This window comes from Thunnus thynnus, chromosome 8 (genome assembly GCF_963924715.1).
Source record: "Thunnus thynnus chromosome 8, fThuThy2.1, whole genome shotgun sequence".
Taxonomy (NCBI): domain Eukaryota; kingdom Metazoa; phylum Chordata; class Actinopteri; order Scombriformes; family Scombridae; genus Thunnus; species Thunnus thynnus.
The window spans coordinates 23,700,541-23,718,885 of NC_089524.1; the positions used below are offsets into that span (position 1 = coordinate 23,700,541).

General features: G+C 38.5%; 2 protein-coding genes across 4 annotated transcripts in view; both read right to left on the bottom strand.

Annotated features, from left to right (window-relative positions):
- hcn2b (hyperpolarization activated cyclic nucleotide-gated potassium channel 2b) overlaps positions 1–2,683 on the bottom strand; it is a 40,304-nt gene extending 37,621 nt beyond the window's left edge. The window contains exon 1 of the mRNA XM_067597303.1: positions 559–2,683. Coding sequence (XP_067453404.1) covers positions 559–1,403 — 845 coding nt within the window. The 5' untranslated portion in view covers positions 1,404–2,683. The remainder of the gene's footprint in view (positions 1–558) is intronic.
- A 150-nt stretch (positions 2,684–2,833) lies between these two features.
- bsg (basigin) lies at positions 2,834–17,000 on the bottom strand. Of its 3 annotated transcripts, XM_067597307.1 has the most exons (9): positions 16,766–17,000; positions 11,313–11,663; positions 9,463–9,631; positions 8,514–8,602; positions 7,745–7,881; positions 6,380–6,656; positions 4,377–4,401; positions 4,206–4,278; positions 2,834–4,039 (listed from the first exon to the last, which is right to left on the bottom strand). In XM_067597307.1, exons 1-8 carry the CDS (start codon positions 16,827–16,829, stop codon positions 4,218–4,220), a joined length of 1,173 nt encoding a protein of 390 aa, XP_067453408.1. In that variant the 5' UTR covers positions 16,830–17,000; the 3' UTR covers positions 2,834–4,039; positions 4,206–4,217. The 3 variants fall into 3 exon arrangements, with proteins under 3 accessions (XP_067453408.1, XP_067453407.1, XP_067453406.1); XM_067597306.1 differs by lacking the exon at positions 11,313–11,663 and having other exon boundaries at positions 2,834–4,035; positions 16,766–16,995; XM_067597305.1 differs by lacking the exon at positions 11,313–11,663 and having other exon boundaries at positions 16,766–16,995.
- Between the last annotated feature and the right edge of the window lie 1,345 nt (positions 17,001–18,345).

Genomic DNA, 18,345 nt, shown 5'->3' on the forward strand with positions numbered 1-18,345 from the left:
CATGTTGCAGTAAACACATGATTTTGGCAATGTAAGCAAGAGTTGTCCGGAGACCCAAAATACAGCCCAACCTCACCGCTGAAAGCAGCGTTTAGTCGTCGAGGGGAAAAAAAAAAATCTCTTCCTTAAAATGTGAAATATTACAGATTATACTCTTGAAAAGTGGTGACATGTCCTGTCCTTTTAAGGACTGTTGAGTTCATAAGAGTATTTTTACATAACTGGACATGTTTAACGTTTTTGGCATCAATTAATCATTCAGATCTTTCAGTTTTCATAAGTTTTTCAGATATTTTTAACACGTTAAAATATAGGCGTAAATATTTAATTCATTTTTTGTTATTATTTGTATTGTTTGGATGTGTGTTATTAATAATCCTCTTATGGTTCTACTTTTAATATATTCTCATCTAAAGTTAAAGTGGAGATGGGGAACCAGATAATGTGTTACTACATTCACAGATTCAAACAGACTTCACATGCTGTTTATCTTCCTTGAAGACCAACTCACATTAAGAGTATTCACTGTTTATGAGCCTAACTCGATTTGACCCATACCTGAAGTCGCTGTATGGGTGGATAATCCAATTACCCGCTGACTTTACGCGCTCTTGCTCTTTCTCCACTGCCTTCTGGCTGCCAAACATGCGCAGGGAGAATTTGTTAACTCCAGGCTGAAGCATGGAACTAAACTGCCGCTGCATGTACGTCTGATTCCCCCTGGAGTCTCCATCATCCGGCACAATCTGCGGGCCATCCTCCGCTTTGGTGAATGTGACAGAATTTCTCGAGTGCAGACTTGGGGTCTGCCCTTTACTCGTTGGGGCATTGGAGAAGGAAACTCTGGAGTCCTTTTTCTCCGTCGCCGCCGCTGACTTGACCTCGGCTCCGGGCCCCTGTGTCAGGGACCCCGCTGAAGTGATAGAGCCATCCATGCTTGCAGCCTGCCCCTTGCCGTCTTCAGCTGCTACTATTCCATCTGTCTGCTTTTCCTGTCTTGATATAAGAGAGGAGAGGCTCCCTGAACTGGTCGGGTCCCTTCTACAATCCCCGTTTTTGTTGCATATCATACCGATGGCTCCCTCTCCTATCACGCATGCCTCTGAGTGTGTGACCCCTCCACTCCTGTGGTCTGACTCTGAGCCGCCTCGGCCGCCGGCACCATCCCTCTGGCATAACAGAGCAGAGCCAGTAAAAGATGCGGAGTCCTCGTCTCGCAGGAGCCAGAGCTCATTGTTGTTGGAGTTTTTGCGCGCAATGGACGCGGCTCCGCCTCCTGGCGTAAATTTCTTCATCTTGGTTACTGCGCTGCTGCCATCCTCGCATCCGGTCAAGCTGGTTACTTGAGTTGGTTGAGGCTGCTGGAATTTGGGCTCCTCCTCGCCGTCCTCCGCCTCGTCCATCACAGGCAGACAAAAGACAGATACACACTCCCGTACCTTGGGCCAGGCGAGACTGGGCGGCAGCGCGGAGGAAGGAGTGTAGAGTTCAAAGCAGCAACAGCCCTCTGCTTTCCATTCACACCACTTTAGGATAACAGCGCGCCGGTGGCGTTGCCATGGCTGCAACCTGGCTGCTGTTATTGTGTGTGTGTGTGTGTGTGTGTGTGTGTGTGTAAGAGAGAGAGAGAGAAAGAGGGAGTGGGTTGCAACCACCTACAGGTAGCTTATAATAAATATTGGACAAAATGTGTGAACAAAAGAAAGCAATTTTTTTTAATTTTTTTTTTGCAAAGCAGGACACGCCCAGCCTGCCACTTTAATTAAATATAAACTAATTAGCTCATGAATAAGATAGGTAGGACATAAATATATAATAAGTCCAGATACATAAACTAACCTGATAAGAACCAGCAGGGTAAAGGTGACAGATGGAGGTCACAAGAAACCATCAAGTTCTGCTTCTGTTGTTATCCACTGTTGATCTCAGGTAGCTTTAGATCAATAACACATACTGCTGCGCTCAGGTGATCCATAAGAATCCTGATAAAAAATCAATTTTTTTTTTTTTTTAGTAGATTGGGAGATTATAACAGCGTCTGCCTGTTGCCTTATTTAGATAGTAGTTTGCCCATGTGGTCGGGGTTCCTTCTCTTGGTGAAATGGCTCCACCTCGTGGAAGACTCTGCAGCCTGCACATTCTTCACCTTCTTGGCACCAAAAAGGTGCATTCACTGTTTATCACTGGAGTCCTGATTACAATGTTTACCGTCATTTATAGTCATGTATTACAAAACTTTTTTTCAAAGAAACTTCTCAATGGGCTTAAACACATTCCAGTTGGGGCAGGTTAGACTTGGATAAGTCTCCTTTTCACAGTGAGGAAACACATGATAACCAGATATATTCACTGCCCTACTGATAAAAAGGTTCCCATGCTTTCTGTCTTGGCCTGAAACGGGAATTTGCACAAGTTAAAGTAAATAAAGCCTTATAGAAAGCATGGTTTGTGGCCATTTTATGACATGTCTGAAATAACAGGAAAAAGAGAGATCAACACACTTTTTATGAAGACCTAAAGCTGTCCTATTGCACTGATTTCACACAACTAAAGCTTAGATTGAGGTTTTTATTAGTAACATTTCAATGAGGTGTTGGTTGAGAAACAGTTAACTGTCAGACACTGTTTTAGGCATGCGACAATCTGTCATTGTCAGCGACAGACTAAAATGTTAACAGACCAGATGTCAGGCTGAGGCAAAGTTGAGGACAGGCCTTTTTTCTCATAACACTTTTACAAAAGAATTATTTTGTGTTACTTGAAATAACTATGGCTTAACTAAGATTCAACACCTCATTGTACACATGGCTTTTAGGCAAAGTCGACAGACATGTAAAATCAATACCTTTATTCAGTTTGTGCAAGTTGTACAACAGATGGTATTCCATGTAGCTGGAAGGTACAACAATTTACACAATTCTGACAAGGTCATTTTATTTGTATAATTCTGAAATGGTAACATCCAATCACAACACTACTCAGGTTAAATGAACATATGGCTTCTGAATCATCTATACAGTGAAGGGAACAGAGACGATGTTCCAACAATCACACACAAGTGTTTTGTTGTTGTTTTTTCTTAGATCACATTAAATTAAAAAGAAAAAAACATCTTAGTAAATGTTTGTAGATTTAAACATCAGTGCGTAGTGTTTAAGTTGCATTCAACAGAAGCAACAGATGTTACATCTCCTTTGCACTTGGTCCTTAGATTTTAATAGACAATTACAGTAGATTTTTTTACTGTGGCTGTGACTACAGCAACAAAAACAGTGATAAAACTTCAATTTACATGATTTGAAAAGGAAAAGGAAAAAAAAAGCATGATTTACAAGACACTGCTTTCCCACTAAAAGAACTGTAATTTCTTATGGCAAAAAAACCCTAGCAGACATTAAATCTTAATCATTTCTGCATTTAATTTTAGTCACATTTAAATTGTGTAAGAGGAAACAAAATGCAAAAAGACAGAGGAGAAATGGTGCTTGTTAAGGCAAAGTATAAAACTCTGCTAAGGGACTTTTGTAATGGTGTAGGGACAGATCAAAAGTGAATTCACACACTTAAGTTGTCGTTATAAGAAACGGCAGTGATGCATCATGATAAAAAGGTTTTCAGATCCTGTAAAACACAATTTGTGCTGCTTTACAAGTAACTACTCCAAATTTGAGGATAGAAAAATCAAAAGACTGACACCTGTGTGGTCAGCGTAGGAAGCATTAGCATGAACAGAAAATAACCACAAACTAGGCATTCCCCACGTGAACATTCTCATGTTTTTTACAACAAACACACACTTTGCTAGAACAGCATTTTAAACTCATGCAATATTTGCCCCATGGCCTCAAGCAGAAAGTATTTCACACTATGTTCTCTGGCTGCACGATGTGGAGAAGAATATAGAAGAAAATAAAACAAAGAGAAAATCAGTCAGCTTATTACATTAACACTCAAGCACAAAAAAGGTACTTAAAATTGCAGGGTGCACAATATAATGTGCCACAACAGCTGAGTCTTGGACTGCCATCTGGACGTCTATCTAGGAGAGAAAAAACGGGACATGAGTGAAAAACTTTCACTGAACTTTTTTTTTTTTCAAATCTCTTCACAATCAAGATAAAAATCTGACATCTGGTCTGTCATATATGTTGTTCAAGGGCAGTATCTAACTAGTTTTCACATTTTAATCCCTCTTAGATACGCACCTCTTTCAGCTTCTAGTTAGAATTCCTTTGCCTCACATTTTTGTCTTTGTGGTTTGTAGTAGAATTGCTCTTCCTGAAACACATCATAGAGCAAAAACATGAGTTCTGCGACAAAAGCCGAAATGTAAAGCGACATTCAAGTTATGAAGCTCTCACGTAGACTGTACTTACAGAGGAGCGGATCCTGAGTCATCATCTGAACAGCAGTAAGTGGTCAAATAAAAAGCAAAAGAAAACAAGAGTCAGTTGACAGCAGGTTAAGTAGTTACATGTCTGTGATTGGTGTGAGAAACACATGCCACCCCAACCCTCACTGATGATGGTAGCAAATGTCATAACATGACATCTTCTGCAACATGATTCCAATGAGGTTATGATAAAAATCCAACTAAACATGAAGCATGCCCACCTGTCTGACAATGAATGATACAACAAAATCCTTAGAAAACCAGTTGGAAAGAAATTCTACACACAATCATTTGTGTTGTATAAAACAGAAATTATGTCACTTAACAGAAAATTATGTATCTTAAATGAATCTGTAATACGATTTGAAAATTGCCATTCATGAACTCTATGTCCAGAGTCACCCCTTAGCATCACAGAGGCTCATGCAATACAAGCAAAGGAACACTGCAGAGATCGTATCGAGATAAAAACATCTGTGAATTGTGCAGCACTAACACACATCCTGCCATGTATAGTGGCAATATTCACACCAGAGCATGTATTCACAAAGTAAGGCAAAGAGTATAGGCTATCCCCAAGGCCAAGAGTGAATGAGACAAATGGTAAATGGTAAACTGATCTTGATAAGAGGGATGCCTATCATTTATCATGCATAAAAGTACAAGATGCAGAAGGCATGCAGACAGAATGCTGAAACCTCTCACTGTTCAACCTACCCTATTTCATGTCAAACCATTACACTAGACTGAGTGTCTAATTTGACTCTTTCATTGGCTCAAACACATGTTATGGACCAATAAATGAAGTGGGAAGAAAACATTTTAAGCTTGCTCTATATTTAGATTGCAGTGCCAGTGAAAGAGTGACCAAATCTTTGAGCACATTCCTCTTAGAAGTGGTGACCAAGAAAGCAGTTCATTCAGACTCCCATAGCTTAATCCACGCGGTCATCTCAGCTCAACCACTTCAGTCTGACATGCAGTTTTGTTCACTTACCAAAATGCAAAATCAGCAGCGAACAGAGAAGTAAAAATGTAAATAATAAAAATAATAGTATAATCTATTACAGATTGTTTACACAGAGGCGGAAGCCGATTCCTGATCTTTACTTTAAAAATGTAAATAATGACAAAACCAAAGACAATAAGGGTTCATATTGAATACATGCAACTACATTACAGACACATCTCCACCTCCAGAGCAATGATTTGCCTTGATAGTCTCCAGCCTGCCACTGGGGGGCGTCAAATCTTCTCAACTCACAGTTCAGTAAACAAAGTCTGCAGTTTTAATCATTTTGTCCTGTTAGAAGTGGAATGACTTGAAAGAGACTTCTTTACGTTCTTTTAGCCACAACTGAGGACCAACCTTGCCCAAAAAAAGTTGAGTGCAGCTTTGGAAAAGGCCATAACCACCTGCAAATATATATTTACTTTCTGGTGGATATTTTCATAGCTATTCAGGCAGCTAACAATGGTATGAGGGTATTTTTTCTTTTTTGGAATTCAACCATTGCCAGATGATAGATGAAAAATCTCAGTTCTAAGTGAGTGTTCAGACCAAATACAGCAATTTATTAGAAAAAAAAAAAAACATCAACAACAACAAAAAAAAAATCGACGAGGGACAGCACTGGTGGAGTGTGTTGCCGATGATTAAATATATCTATCATACATTTGAAAACTTATTAAACACCAAAACACTGCACCGCTTGAAAAAACATCTCACTGTGCCAAGTTATCACAACAGTCGTAAGTTCATCTTATGTTTTAATGATGGCAAATCCAGTGCCATGCTGGATGATGTTCATCTTATTCGCCGATGACACCTTTTTTTGCTGGAACTATGAGACATCCTCACTATGTCAACACAGTGGTTTTATTGAAAGTAATGAATAGACAGCGTTTGATCACGCAGTGCTGACGTCGGTCTGAACACGGCCTTAGAGTTAACATGTAGTAGTGTAGGTATCGTGGCATACGTACCGTCATTGACCTCATCGGGCTTTCTCCTCTTCTCATAGATGAGGATGATGGTCACCAGGATGATGACCTCAGCCACAATGCCAAGGAAGGGCCAGAGAGCGGCCAGGCGACTGCGGACACGCAGGTGGATCCTGTCACTGCTCGTGCCGAGTTCATTACTTCCAAAGCAGATGTAGTCTCCAATGTCGTTTTCGATGCTCAGGTCATCAATGATCAGAGTGGTTTTGTTAGGGGTGCTCTTGATCTCATATTTGTCACCAGTGCCGTTGATGATAGGCTGAGGATTGTGTTTAAGCAACAAGTTAGCAACACAAACAAATGTAACCATTCCGTTAAACATTTTATTTTACATTTGGAGTACTGGACATACATCATTCATGAGTGACACACCATCACAATATGCGTAAATGGTGATTGAAAAGTTTGGGTTCATTTCCTCTGGCTTAGAAAACATATGAATCATTTTAAAAGGGGACCTATTATGCTCATTTCCAGCTCTTTATTATTATTCTGGGACTCTCCCAGAGTAGCTTTGCATGATTCACAGTTAAAAAAACTCCATATTTATCTTATACTGGCCCTTTATGCAGCCCCTCAGTTCAGCCTCTGTCTCTTAACAGGCAGTCGCTAATGCAAACCCAACATTTCCCACTTCATATTAAAATCCTTTCAATGACTAAACAACAACAGGAGACTTAAAGAATTTACAGGAAATGAAACACGTTCCTCACTGAATTAGCAGAGTTTCGTTAGCAGCGCTAAAAATCGGTCGACACAACAAGATGCAGTGAAATTTTGAGCTCTTTGTTCAGCGGATCAGTTAGAAATAATGCAGGGAGGAATAGTACAAGCAGAAACAGACACAGTGATGATGATGTTTGATGAAGAGTTGCAGACAACCAGAACACTTCCAACAGGTAAACAATTTATTTTATTCTGCAGTGCTGATTATGGAAAAACACTCACAGCGTGCCAGCTCGAGTCATGACTCAGTGTGACTACCCCCAAAACTATGGAAAATTGCCAAAATGTTAGCAGAGCAGTGAACTTGCACACTGTGTGTGGAGCAGATGACCTTATAAAGAAATCCATCACGAGCCAACGTCAGCTCGGGCTTAAAGTAGAAAAAAGAAACCCACTGGAAACCAAGGGTTCAGAGCAGTCTGAGGCCGGTGCTTTTTGCTCACAGGGATTACTTCTACATACATTTACCTCATTACTTGATATGTACATTTACCTCATTATTTGATACTTTGGCCACTATTTATATGTATATCCAACATTATATATGATTGAAAATAGGGAAAAGCATAATAAGTCCCCTTTAAGCTTTTAATCAAAATCATAAGTTTGAGAGATGCATACCGTTTGGGTGCCATCTTGCTCTTTGTACCAGGTCCAGTCAGTGGGCAGTGGGTAGCCATGGCTCACACAGGCCATCACACCTTTGTCCTGCTCGTTGCCATGCTCAGAGTGCTTGTAGGCTGCAACATGGGGAAGTGCTACAGCAAGAAGAAAAATCCATATGCAAATTAGAATATGAAAATTTGTGAATTCAGTTGATGAATAGCCCTTTATCATTTATCCTGGGTGAAGAAGCTACCTCACATAAGGATTTGAAACCAAGAATTGAAAGCAATATTTCCAGATTTTCCTTATATGTGAAGTGCTCATATACACTAAGTATCTTACAAATCTCTGATATTGCGGATGTTCCAATTACGTATGTCTCTACATCAACCACAAACTTTTTTTTTTCTTTTTTGTTTGTATGCAAATTAGTAACTTGGTGGGGCAGTATCAATAGCTCACTGATGCATAATCCTTGAAGAACAAATAGCCACACCCAGATTATAGACTAGACCACCAATCACCTAAATTATCAGAACTAACTATTAATAAAAACATAGATCATATGATGCTTCCTGGAAAATGGCTGCCTGAAGTATTAGTTCTTGCAGTCAAGTGTATTCTTTACGTATACATACATCATCTACAGGCTACATAATCTATAACTACAAGAAACATAACATCTGCAACCATGTTACTTACAAATCAAATGCAAACACAGACAGCAGCTTTGAAATGACCCATGAAAGCAACTATGATGTGTGATATTCAATAATTGACTTACTTTTGACTTCAATTGTTTGCAGCACCACTGGATCAGTCTCGAACACACAATCATACTTTCCACCAGAACTGTAGGTGATCTTCTCCAAACTATGGAAAGAATAATATAAATTAATCTACAAGTATTTGAGAACTCCATGTAATGGGTAAAAGTAAAAGCTGCCTGTCCATGCAACAAATATTCAAATTTCCCCTGGTAATGACAATCCCACTTTTGTTTGGTGCTGCTGTCCCATACAGTCCTGCCTGCTCTGTCTAATGGGGAATTAAGGTCAGGGCAAGTGAGCACACTGCTAGGGGCGCTTATCCCTGCTGCCAAGACTACCGGCAAAGCTGCACGTCTGCACGGTCCATCTCTTTGCTAATCAAGAGCAGTGAATGCCTGAATGTGCCCCTAGCTCTGCTGCTAATGGAGGCAGCAGGGCAGGAGGGGGGAAAAAAAAGGGAGAGGGGGAGGGATGACAGAAAAGCGAGAGAAAGAGGATAGAGACGGCAATATACTGTAGTAACAGAAAGGGACAACATAACATAGTCATAACATAGGACAAACAAGACTGAATCAAGGCTCAAACAAGACATGAAAAGGCAAACATAATTCTCTTCTAGGTTGAGAAATGGTTGAATGTCATCTATATCAATAACGCTTTGTCTTTCAAACAATACAGCATCTAGAAGTATTAAAACCAACTAGGCTTAGACTTATATGGTTCATCCATTTAAAATTGCTAATCAGTGAATTGCACTGTTGTCCAAAAGCATAAACAGACCTCTCAGAAAAAAAAAAAATTCTTCTTCTATACCAGCTAGTGGGAAACAGCATATTAACACTGCCACATTCAAGACAAAGTACATTTTATATTATAATCAGAAGATGAGCGCCTTTATTGTGCTATAATAAATGCAGGGCAGACCTGCACATATGGTACACTTGTGTAGATGTAGATACTCACTTGAGGACTATGACTGGATTGGAATCGGTGGATTTGGAATCTTCAATGATTTTGCCATTGTGCTTCCAGTGGGAGCCCTTGATGACAAGGTTGGAATCCGTCAAATTGCAGGTGAGCCTAGCAGCGGTCTGGTTGCTAACCTCAGGAGGTTCGGCAACAATGTTTGGGGCTTAAGACAAACACAGAGCGGGGAAAAATACATTATTTATCATCCTCACTAAAATATCCTAAAATATGAATTTCAGTTGACTGGCATGAACCTAAATGTTTGCAGATTTAGACATGAATAGCTGCCCTTAAACTTGTACACTTAATCACTGAATACTGACCTTAAGGTATTCCCTTGAACTTATTTTCCATATACATCTAAAACAAGGACTAACAGCACTTCAATATTTCCGAAATGGGTTAGAAATACAGGACAGTAACATTTCCTCTGCGGATAATTTTTCAGCTTAGCTTTGTTTAATTCACATTTTGTCTCATGACACTCAACAGTTGTCCTTAAAAAAATGACATATTTGATGGAACAAAACATCATAGGGCTGCCATGCAATAATATCTACCACTTCATACACAGCTGGTAGACATACTAAGAAAATATTGCAATTTATTTCATTTAGGCTATAAGTACTTTATATATACACAAAATAAATATCAATTTGCATAGTATTTCTGTTAATTTCAACGCTCACCCTCTGATATGGAATAGGTCAACAATAGTCCCCACGGTATTAATATGATTTAGAATAAGACATTTTTGTTGAGACAACTGTCGAGTGTGATCAACCATATATTAGGCTAAAAACTGCCTACAAAATCTTAAACATTCTCCTTCACCTTAACAAGTTTGGGAGGGAAAACTGCTATGGTTTTCACCAATCAGACAGTGCAACACAAGTGCAAGTACTGTACAAATACACAGAACTTTCCAAGAAAGGTGGAAAGAGCTCCCCAAAATGGGGAGATCGTCCCACACCAAAAGTAGAATGGAGGGAAGAATAGGAGTTGTACTGGAAAGCTAATAGATACAGTAGCCTACAACAAGGTCAAGGGGAAAAGATCTTTTAATAAAACACATGCAGAAGAAGCAACAAGATGGGAATTTATTGGCATTTGCATGATAAAAATTTAAGAATTTTTAAATTAAGTATTTTTGCTTCAAATGGGTGAAGAAACTGACCAATTCTTCCAAAGTGACAAAAATAATACTGGACCACAAGGCAGAAAGATGCCCCATGGCTGAGTATATAACTTTAGATACAATGAGTTGCCATCTTCTGTGATTACAGTTTAGTAGGCTATAAGCCAGAGGAATGGTCTACGGGTCTACAAATAAAAGGGGTATTGCCAATGTTAGTATCAATTAAGGAAAGTGCTAGCAAATTCTACCAAGAAGCAATACTAATCAAGTTACCTGACCCCCTTTTTTGTTTTTCCTTTTGATAATATTCACACTTTCTTCATACAATAATTTTCCAACATGAGCCATTTGCAGACTTCCAACCTTATGACCAGTATTATATACAAGAAACCCATCATAATGGTACCTAAGCCTTGACATGGGGAAAAAAAAGGCATCAGACTGAAGACATATTCTATATCAGGTAATAAAAGGATTAGGGAGCAGCCCGGCTACGCTTAATGACCAGGTTTTGCTCTACTACAGGACGTTTTTCAGGAGAGGAGAGGGAGTGTGTATACGGGGTGAAGCGGGATGAGCAGGGTATTGGACCAGGAAGCATGGGAGTTGAGTGTAACAGGAGCTGAATGTCCAGGACTTCACTAATGAGGAGATAACAGCCAAGCTACTTTGACCTGAGTCTCCTCATGCTTCCTCTGCCACTCACTTTCGATCACAATAATGTTTGCCTGCGAGCGGATCCACTTGATTTTTGGCGTCTTCTTCAGTTCATTGCGGTCGGGGTCGTTGGAAGCGCGGCACTCATAAGTGCCTGAGTCGTCGAGGGTGAGGCTAGTGAGGTGAATGGTACTAGTGGCATGTGTAATATATGTGGCATTTATTTGCACACGGTCATCACGTGCCCCGTCAAAAAGCTGGGTGAAGGTCTCGTTGGGCTCTTCGCCCTCTATAAACCACCACTGCACCTCAGGAATGGGGCTCCCTATTACCTCGCAATGCAGCTCTGCGCTGTCATTAATCAGCTTCGTCTGAGAGAGGGGAGACTTGATAAAACCCGCTGAGCACCGTTTACAGTCAGCCCAGCAGACAGATTTTAAGAGATTTTGGATGTGGTTGATTTAAAGCAAGCCAGGTGATTTCATGAATTGGTGATAAAAAGGCAGTGATGGAAGAAAAACAGGCAAGTAGGAAAGAGAAAGAAAAAAAAAACAAAGTTAATAAAACTAAAATATGAAAGTAAGCACATAGAAAAGGCATAGATCAGAGCAACATGTCCAACCAATTATTTTGGAAATGTTTTGATCATTCCTGGTGCTCTGACCCATTAAGACAAAAATGAGAAATGCAACAAAAAAAAGACAAGTAGGGATGACCCGAACCAACCTGAGCTTCCAATTTATGTACATCTACCTAAAAATAATTCTGTCTAAAACAAATGGGTTCTAAACATTAGGTTTTTGTTAAGGCTTTTTAAAAGAGATGTCAATTCAACGTTTCATTTTGGAGGCTGTCGTTTGTGATTCTGTTTTCTATTTGAATTGTATTGATCAATACTGATATTACTATGAGGGCAGACTAGTGATAGGTTTGGGGTGATATACATTGCCTATTTGTGATGAACTTAATCTTCTATCAATGGTCAGTTTAACTGAACAAATTAAGAGCCTTTATATAGTTGTAAGCAAATTCAAGGCTTTGAATCCAGTTGTACACCAGATGACAAAGCCCTACTGCCAACCTTACTTTACTCAATTAATACTAGATGTTGGAATTGTTGGTAAAGAAGCTTGATGGAGACATCCCTACAGATGATCACAGCAAATGAACAAAAGAAATAACAAAAACATTAAAAGCATCCAATAGCATTCCTGTGAATTCAAAACAATATGCAATGAATGAAACAAAATATGAAAAGCAAAGCAGATGAAGTTGAAATGAAAAGCAAATCACATAATTAAATTTAAAAAAAAAACAGAACAAAAAAAAAAAACATGAAAGCTTTCGCACATGCACATAACATGTTAGACTGATAGACTCTTCTCTGATGAGCCAAGTGTCACCCGACAGTGGTTAGTGTGTTTAGCTAAGCAACGATCCGGACCATCCCGGGTCTGCTCAAGATGGGACAGATGATGAGTCGGTCCAGCCCAAAAATAGCCTATATATTATATATAAAACAAAGAGTTTACACACCGGAACGTTTTCAGCTGTTAACACACAGTTTACCTGAAACCAGGTTATTTTACTTTTTAAAAAAGGTTTGTTTTATTGAAAATCAGCTGAGGTGTGACTCTGCTGTTAATACTGCTGCTGTTTTTGTTTATATTTAATTAATTTAACCTCTTTCTCTGACACAATGACATAAATCCTGCTGTGTTTCAATCTGTAGGGAAAAATATAAAATAGTAAATTTGAATTAATACAGCTGATAAATATTATTAATCTAGATATGATGACCAAATAAGTAGAGCAGAGTGAAAAAACTGTACACCCGTTGAGTGGTACAAATCACTATTAAAATGACATGAGACTTGATATTTGCTATATAAGTAAAGTGTTTTTTGATTATACTAAAAAAAGAATATTTAGGAAATGACAAAATATTATATGTGGAAAAAGGGTGGGAAAGTAGTTTCTGGCACCCACCAGGGTTTATCTGCAAATATTTTATTGGTATTTTTAGTTTGAGTTGAATTCAGTGAACTTAAAAGTTCATCATGTTGTTAGAAAACCAAACACTGTTAATGTTTTATATAACAATGTTTTCTTATGAACATACAACTGAGTTTTCCATTAAAAGAAAAGTTGCAAAAATGTTTGTGTATGCTGTCAATTATAGTTATTTATTAAAAAAAAAAGAAAAAAATCGGAATTGGACAAAGTTGGAATCAGCTGGTCAGACTTAAGAAAAAATGCAATCGGACAAGAAAATTGCAGTCAGTGCATCTGTAATTATACATTTAGGTGGGTCCAGGGAGGAATTCTCACACCACAGGCCAACAGGCCGTAAGCTTGCGCCCCTCCTCACAGAAACAATACTAGACTAACACGAACCAGAGCAAAACCTACGCTGGCCCCACGGTACCCAGCGCCAACAAGAAAAACAACAGCACAGTAAGAGCTAAAACCCAACAATCTCTAACTTATGAAAAACAGCAGATATCAATTTAACGCAAAACAAAGACTGGCCAACAAGAACCCCAGTTACATGTGTATCATGTAACGTGTTTAGCTTTGGGTTACCTCTCCACTATTACCAAAGGTCAACTTCATGCCACATGCTTTACAAAAGTTCAACATTAAATATAGTCAAGGTCCCAGTCACAACTGTGATTAGGTGCAAGCCACAAGAATCTTGAGAGTATAATTTACCGCCTATAACCTGTTACTCTATAACATGAGAATCTGCTCCATGTGTTTTGAGCCCCTTCAGAAGACAAATTCCAAAGTCAGTATTATGTTTAGCGATGGTCAACAACAAGCTCAATGGCCTAAACAAATGCAAAAAAAAAAAAAAGGGATGAAAATTAATAAGGTTACCATAAAGGAAAAAAGATTAAATATTTTATCTCATACAATACCATATTTGTTAAGAACAAAAATGTAGAAAGGGGCAAATAAACCCAAACTATGGGGATACATGCTTTATCTTCATAGAAAGCCTGTGTTCGTTTTTCCCCATTCAGCCAGCTGGTTGAAAATTAACAACTCAGCATTTACTCAGCCTCGTGAAAAGACAAGGGAGAAACATGTTATCCTCAGGCCACTTTCAAAACTCGCTTAACGGAAAATATTGACATTTTCCAGCTGAACAGGGATAGCTAGTACAACTTAATGTCCTTTCGAATAGAAAATGGATGCCAGCTGTTCCAGCATGATGAAAGAAATGAAAACTCAAGGATACAAACACATTGTTTAAGGGGGCTGTTTCAAGCCTTCATTTCAGCCTTGTATGGTCACTGCTTAGACATAAACCACTTCATGTGAGGGGGTGAGATATTTCTCTCTTTAAACCCATATAAATCCGTTGGATGTGGCCTGATCTTTTCATCTGATCATTTTGTCCATATATGTGGAGTGTACCAACCAATGTAATCATTCATCTGTGATGGATCAGCACACATTTGTCATTACTGTTAGAGGGATGTTAACTCACACCTCAGTATCAGTGCTACTGCTTAGACCACAGGCTTTTATCATGATTAAGGATAATTTAGGTGAAAGCAGGTTAAGCAGCTGGAGTCTCAAATGGTGGTTAATACCAAAATGAGTCCTTATTAAACATCATTTGCTAAATTACTGGGACTAAAACTCAAGTAACAAGCATATGTGGAAAAACTGGCTTTTCCTGCCTTTTTCCAGACATAGTAGCCTTGTCTACCTGTCTGCCTAGTAACCTACTTTTAATGTCAAAGTTAAGCTCGAGAAGAAGCTGAAACTCTAGGGAAATCTAATTTTACTCCTCATCTACTCCAGGCTGTCATAATCCAAAGCAGGATAACCTGAGTTGTATCTCTTTATATGCGTTTCACTTAAGTGCACAAGTAAAAAACATTCATTAACAGTCTGGTTGCTGGTACGTATTGTCTGCAAAATAAAGGTAATGTTTTACCCATGATTTAGAAAACAAAGTCAAATAAAGGGTACATATGACTAAAGAGCATATTTCATTTCTACGTGCACCGCTTTCTTCACTTCCTTGAGGTGATGAAATCACAAAGGGCAAAATGACTCAGGGTACTTTTACGTCTACTTACAGTGGGTGACTCCCCAATTTGTCAAATGCAATACTGAAGAAAATGTTAGTTTATCAAGGGAATTTCAAATTTACTCAATTTCAAATAGTAACAAAAGTATTAATGTCATTAAGGTGATAAAAACAAGAACATTTTTACACAACTGAATACATCTACTGAATCTGCCGCCTAGATGTAGATGTTGTGTAATGTGTGGACCATATTTTGAGGCTTTCAGGCTCATTGGGATACTCTTGAGCAAAAAAAAAAAAAAAAAAAAAAAAAGACAGACAACAGTTGTTAGGCCAATTTATAATCTATACTTAAGATATTCACTGATTACTAAAGATAAATAAGATATTATCTTTAGATATTATCTAAGACTAAGATATAAAAAGATATTCAAAGTACCTTTGACCATCACTTCCATCTGATTCTTAGTGGTATGCATGTTTTTACCAGTGACTCCTCAGTTTTTATGGCTGTCATTTGCCTAATAATTAATTTCAACTTAGTCAGCTCTTTATTAATTGTTTTATAATGGCAATCCAGGTGGATAAACTGATAGGAAGCACAGGCCCCGACACGTGGAGGCTCGCAACACTTTAATAAATGTGAATGCACTAAAAACAAGTTGCGGGAAACAGCTCGAGATGCTATATTATGACAGTTGACGTAGATTGGGCCTACTGGTTAACTCAAAGATGACTGTTTAATCAGAACAAGACAGTTATTGCTCATTGGGGGAGGCTGTCCATACTGCGAGCCGGCTGTCACAAAGCTGGAGACACTGACAAAAAATGAAAGTCATACGGTTGAAACTAGGATTGTTTTAGCATTATGGCGGTATTGAAGAACGTGGCCTAGCTAGGTCAGTGAAAACGACAGTTGACCTGGCGTTAACTACTAATGGATAGCAAGCCTTCGTAGCGTTACGCAACGGCAACTTAAACTGTCAACAACAGCAAACCATCACACGATTATTAACGTTAGAGCTCACATGACCGGTTACATTTGCCAACGTTCGGCAAACATCAAAATCCCTTTCAGTAAAAGAATAACAGAAAAAGACAATTGTTCGAAAAAATAACACACACACACACATTCGCCGTTACTGCTTTTTGTAAACGTTAGTCACGAAATGGTCGGTCAATCGTCCGAAAGGGTTTTCAGAACTGCAATTTACGTCGTTAGCTATGAAGCTAACTTACGCCTACTGACGCTAATATGAGCTTGTTTCTTCATGACGCTGGATAACGTGTTTTAAATTTTGTATTAATAGCTGTCGAAGGAGGTATTCGACATCGAAAAAAACATCACTATCATAACGCCGTCAAATCCAGAGGCTGAATCAACATTTTTAAATGTCCGTAGTCAGGGTAAAGTCTACATCTTCAACCAACATGGCTGACAAAAATCTTACCTGTGGACGCATTGGCTCGCCAACAGCACAACAGAAGGGCACTGACAGCCCAAAGTAACTTCATCGTTGATAATCTAGATTACTAGACCGTCGAATAAATACAACGTTAACTAACGCTGCAGCGGGCAGGATTTCCCCTCTCTCCTTGCGAACTTCCAGCAGGATGTACAAGCTGAATGTCCGACACTGGAACCGCTGTAGTTGCTCTTGCTCGTCCTCTAGTTGCACCTCACGCATACGCCCTGATAAGCACGTACACATGACGTATTATTTAGAGGCGTGGTTACGTCAAATGAGTTACATTGGTCTTCACCTAAGCCATTTAAACCTATTTAATGATCATATGTTTATGTAATTTAGCAAACCGTAAGCCTGATTCATATTTAAACACGCAGATTTTTTTTTTTTTTTACAAAAACTCAACAAAAAGATAGTACATAAAAAAAGATACTTTTGACAGGCAATGTCTGAGCTTAAGAGGAGCAAAGATTGATTAAATTTAAAATATGAATCATGTCACTATTCAGTAGCACATTTCTAACTACTCAAAATATTTTATATTACACATTCACAAGTCTAACGTGTTATTTCAAGACAGTATCTGAAGTAAAGTCATCAAGATGTCAGTGTATGTCAGAGCAAAAACTGCCATTAAGTGCAAGGAACTGTGCAAAATCCAAAGACACAATTATTGGGTAAGAACATGATTCAATTCTAATGTGCTGGATACTTACAGGAGTGTAGGTTCGATCTTTAGGAAACTTAGACAAAAACAAGAAAATACAAACACTTTCTTTACCATGTAATCCACTCTGACCAACCGGGCTAGAAGAAACTCATTCAGAGGGTATAGGACATGACACTTAAACAATTCAAAAAATCCATTCTTTCTTGTAAGGCAACTGATGACCATGGGGATCAAAGCTAGAGTTTGTAAAAAAAAAAAATAATAAAAAAAAAGCACATAAAGAGAGACCCACCATTAAAATTTTAGCACAAAATATGCCGATTCTAGAAATCTTGCCATGGACCCCCCACAGTCAATAAAATTGAGATTTGTAGAAGGAAACAATGAAAAAAAACATATAAGACAAATTCCTGACCAGCCAGTCTTCAATCCTGGTGAAATTCTGTGGAATTAATTTGGGATTATTATCTAGATATTCCCAATCAATTTGAACAAGTTTGAGTGAATGTATAAGAAAGAATGGAAGAAAATCCCAAAATGTGTCATGCTGAAGAGAATGAAAAGACAAAAAGAGCTGCCAAGCTATTGAAAACACTTATTCACAATATTAACAATATGGTAGTTCTAGACATTGTATCTGGAGTAACTAAATCTCAAACAGTTTGTCATATTTCAAAGGTTATTCTAAGGGCACAAAAACGTATTGTACAGTTAACCACAATCTTAAAAAAAAAAAAAAAAGAAAAGAATCATTGATTTCACATTGTAAAGTCAAACCCAAAGGCACAAGTCCAGTGCATCCATTAGCCTTTGACCTGGACTAATGTTCTGTCCATGACAACAATCCCTATGGATTGAAGCCCTTTGAAACTAAAGTCAAGGGGAGAAGAGA

What these genes read in the sequence shown, in the direction of transcription:
- bsg (XM_067597307.1), bottom strand. Translation starts at nt 16,829, where the DNA reads ATGAAGTTACTTTGGGCTGTCAGTGCCCTTCTGTTGTGCTGTTGGCGA. An exon ending in AGCAAGATGGCACCCAAACG is followed by an intron (nt 6,657 to 7,744) that starts GTATGCATCTCT and finishes CACAATCCTCAG; the next exon opens with CCTATCATCAACGGCACTGG. An exon ending in GACTCAGGATCCGCTCCTCT is followed by an intron (nt 4,279 to 4,376) that starts GTAAGTACAGTC and finishes GATGTGTTTCAG; the next exon opens with GAAGAGCAATTCTACTACAA.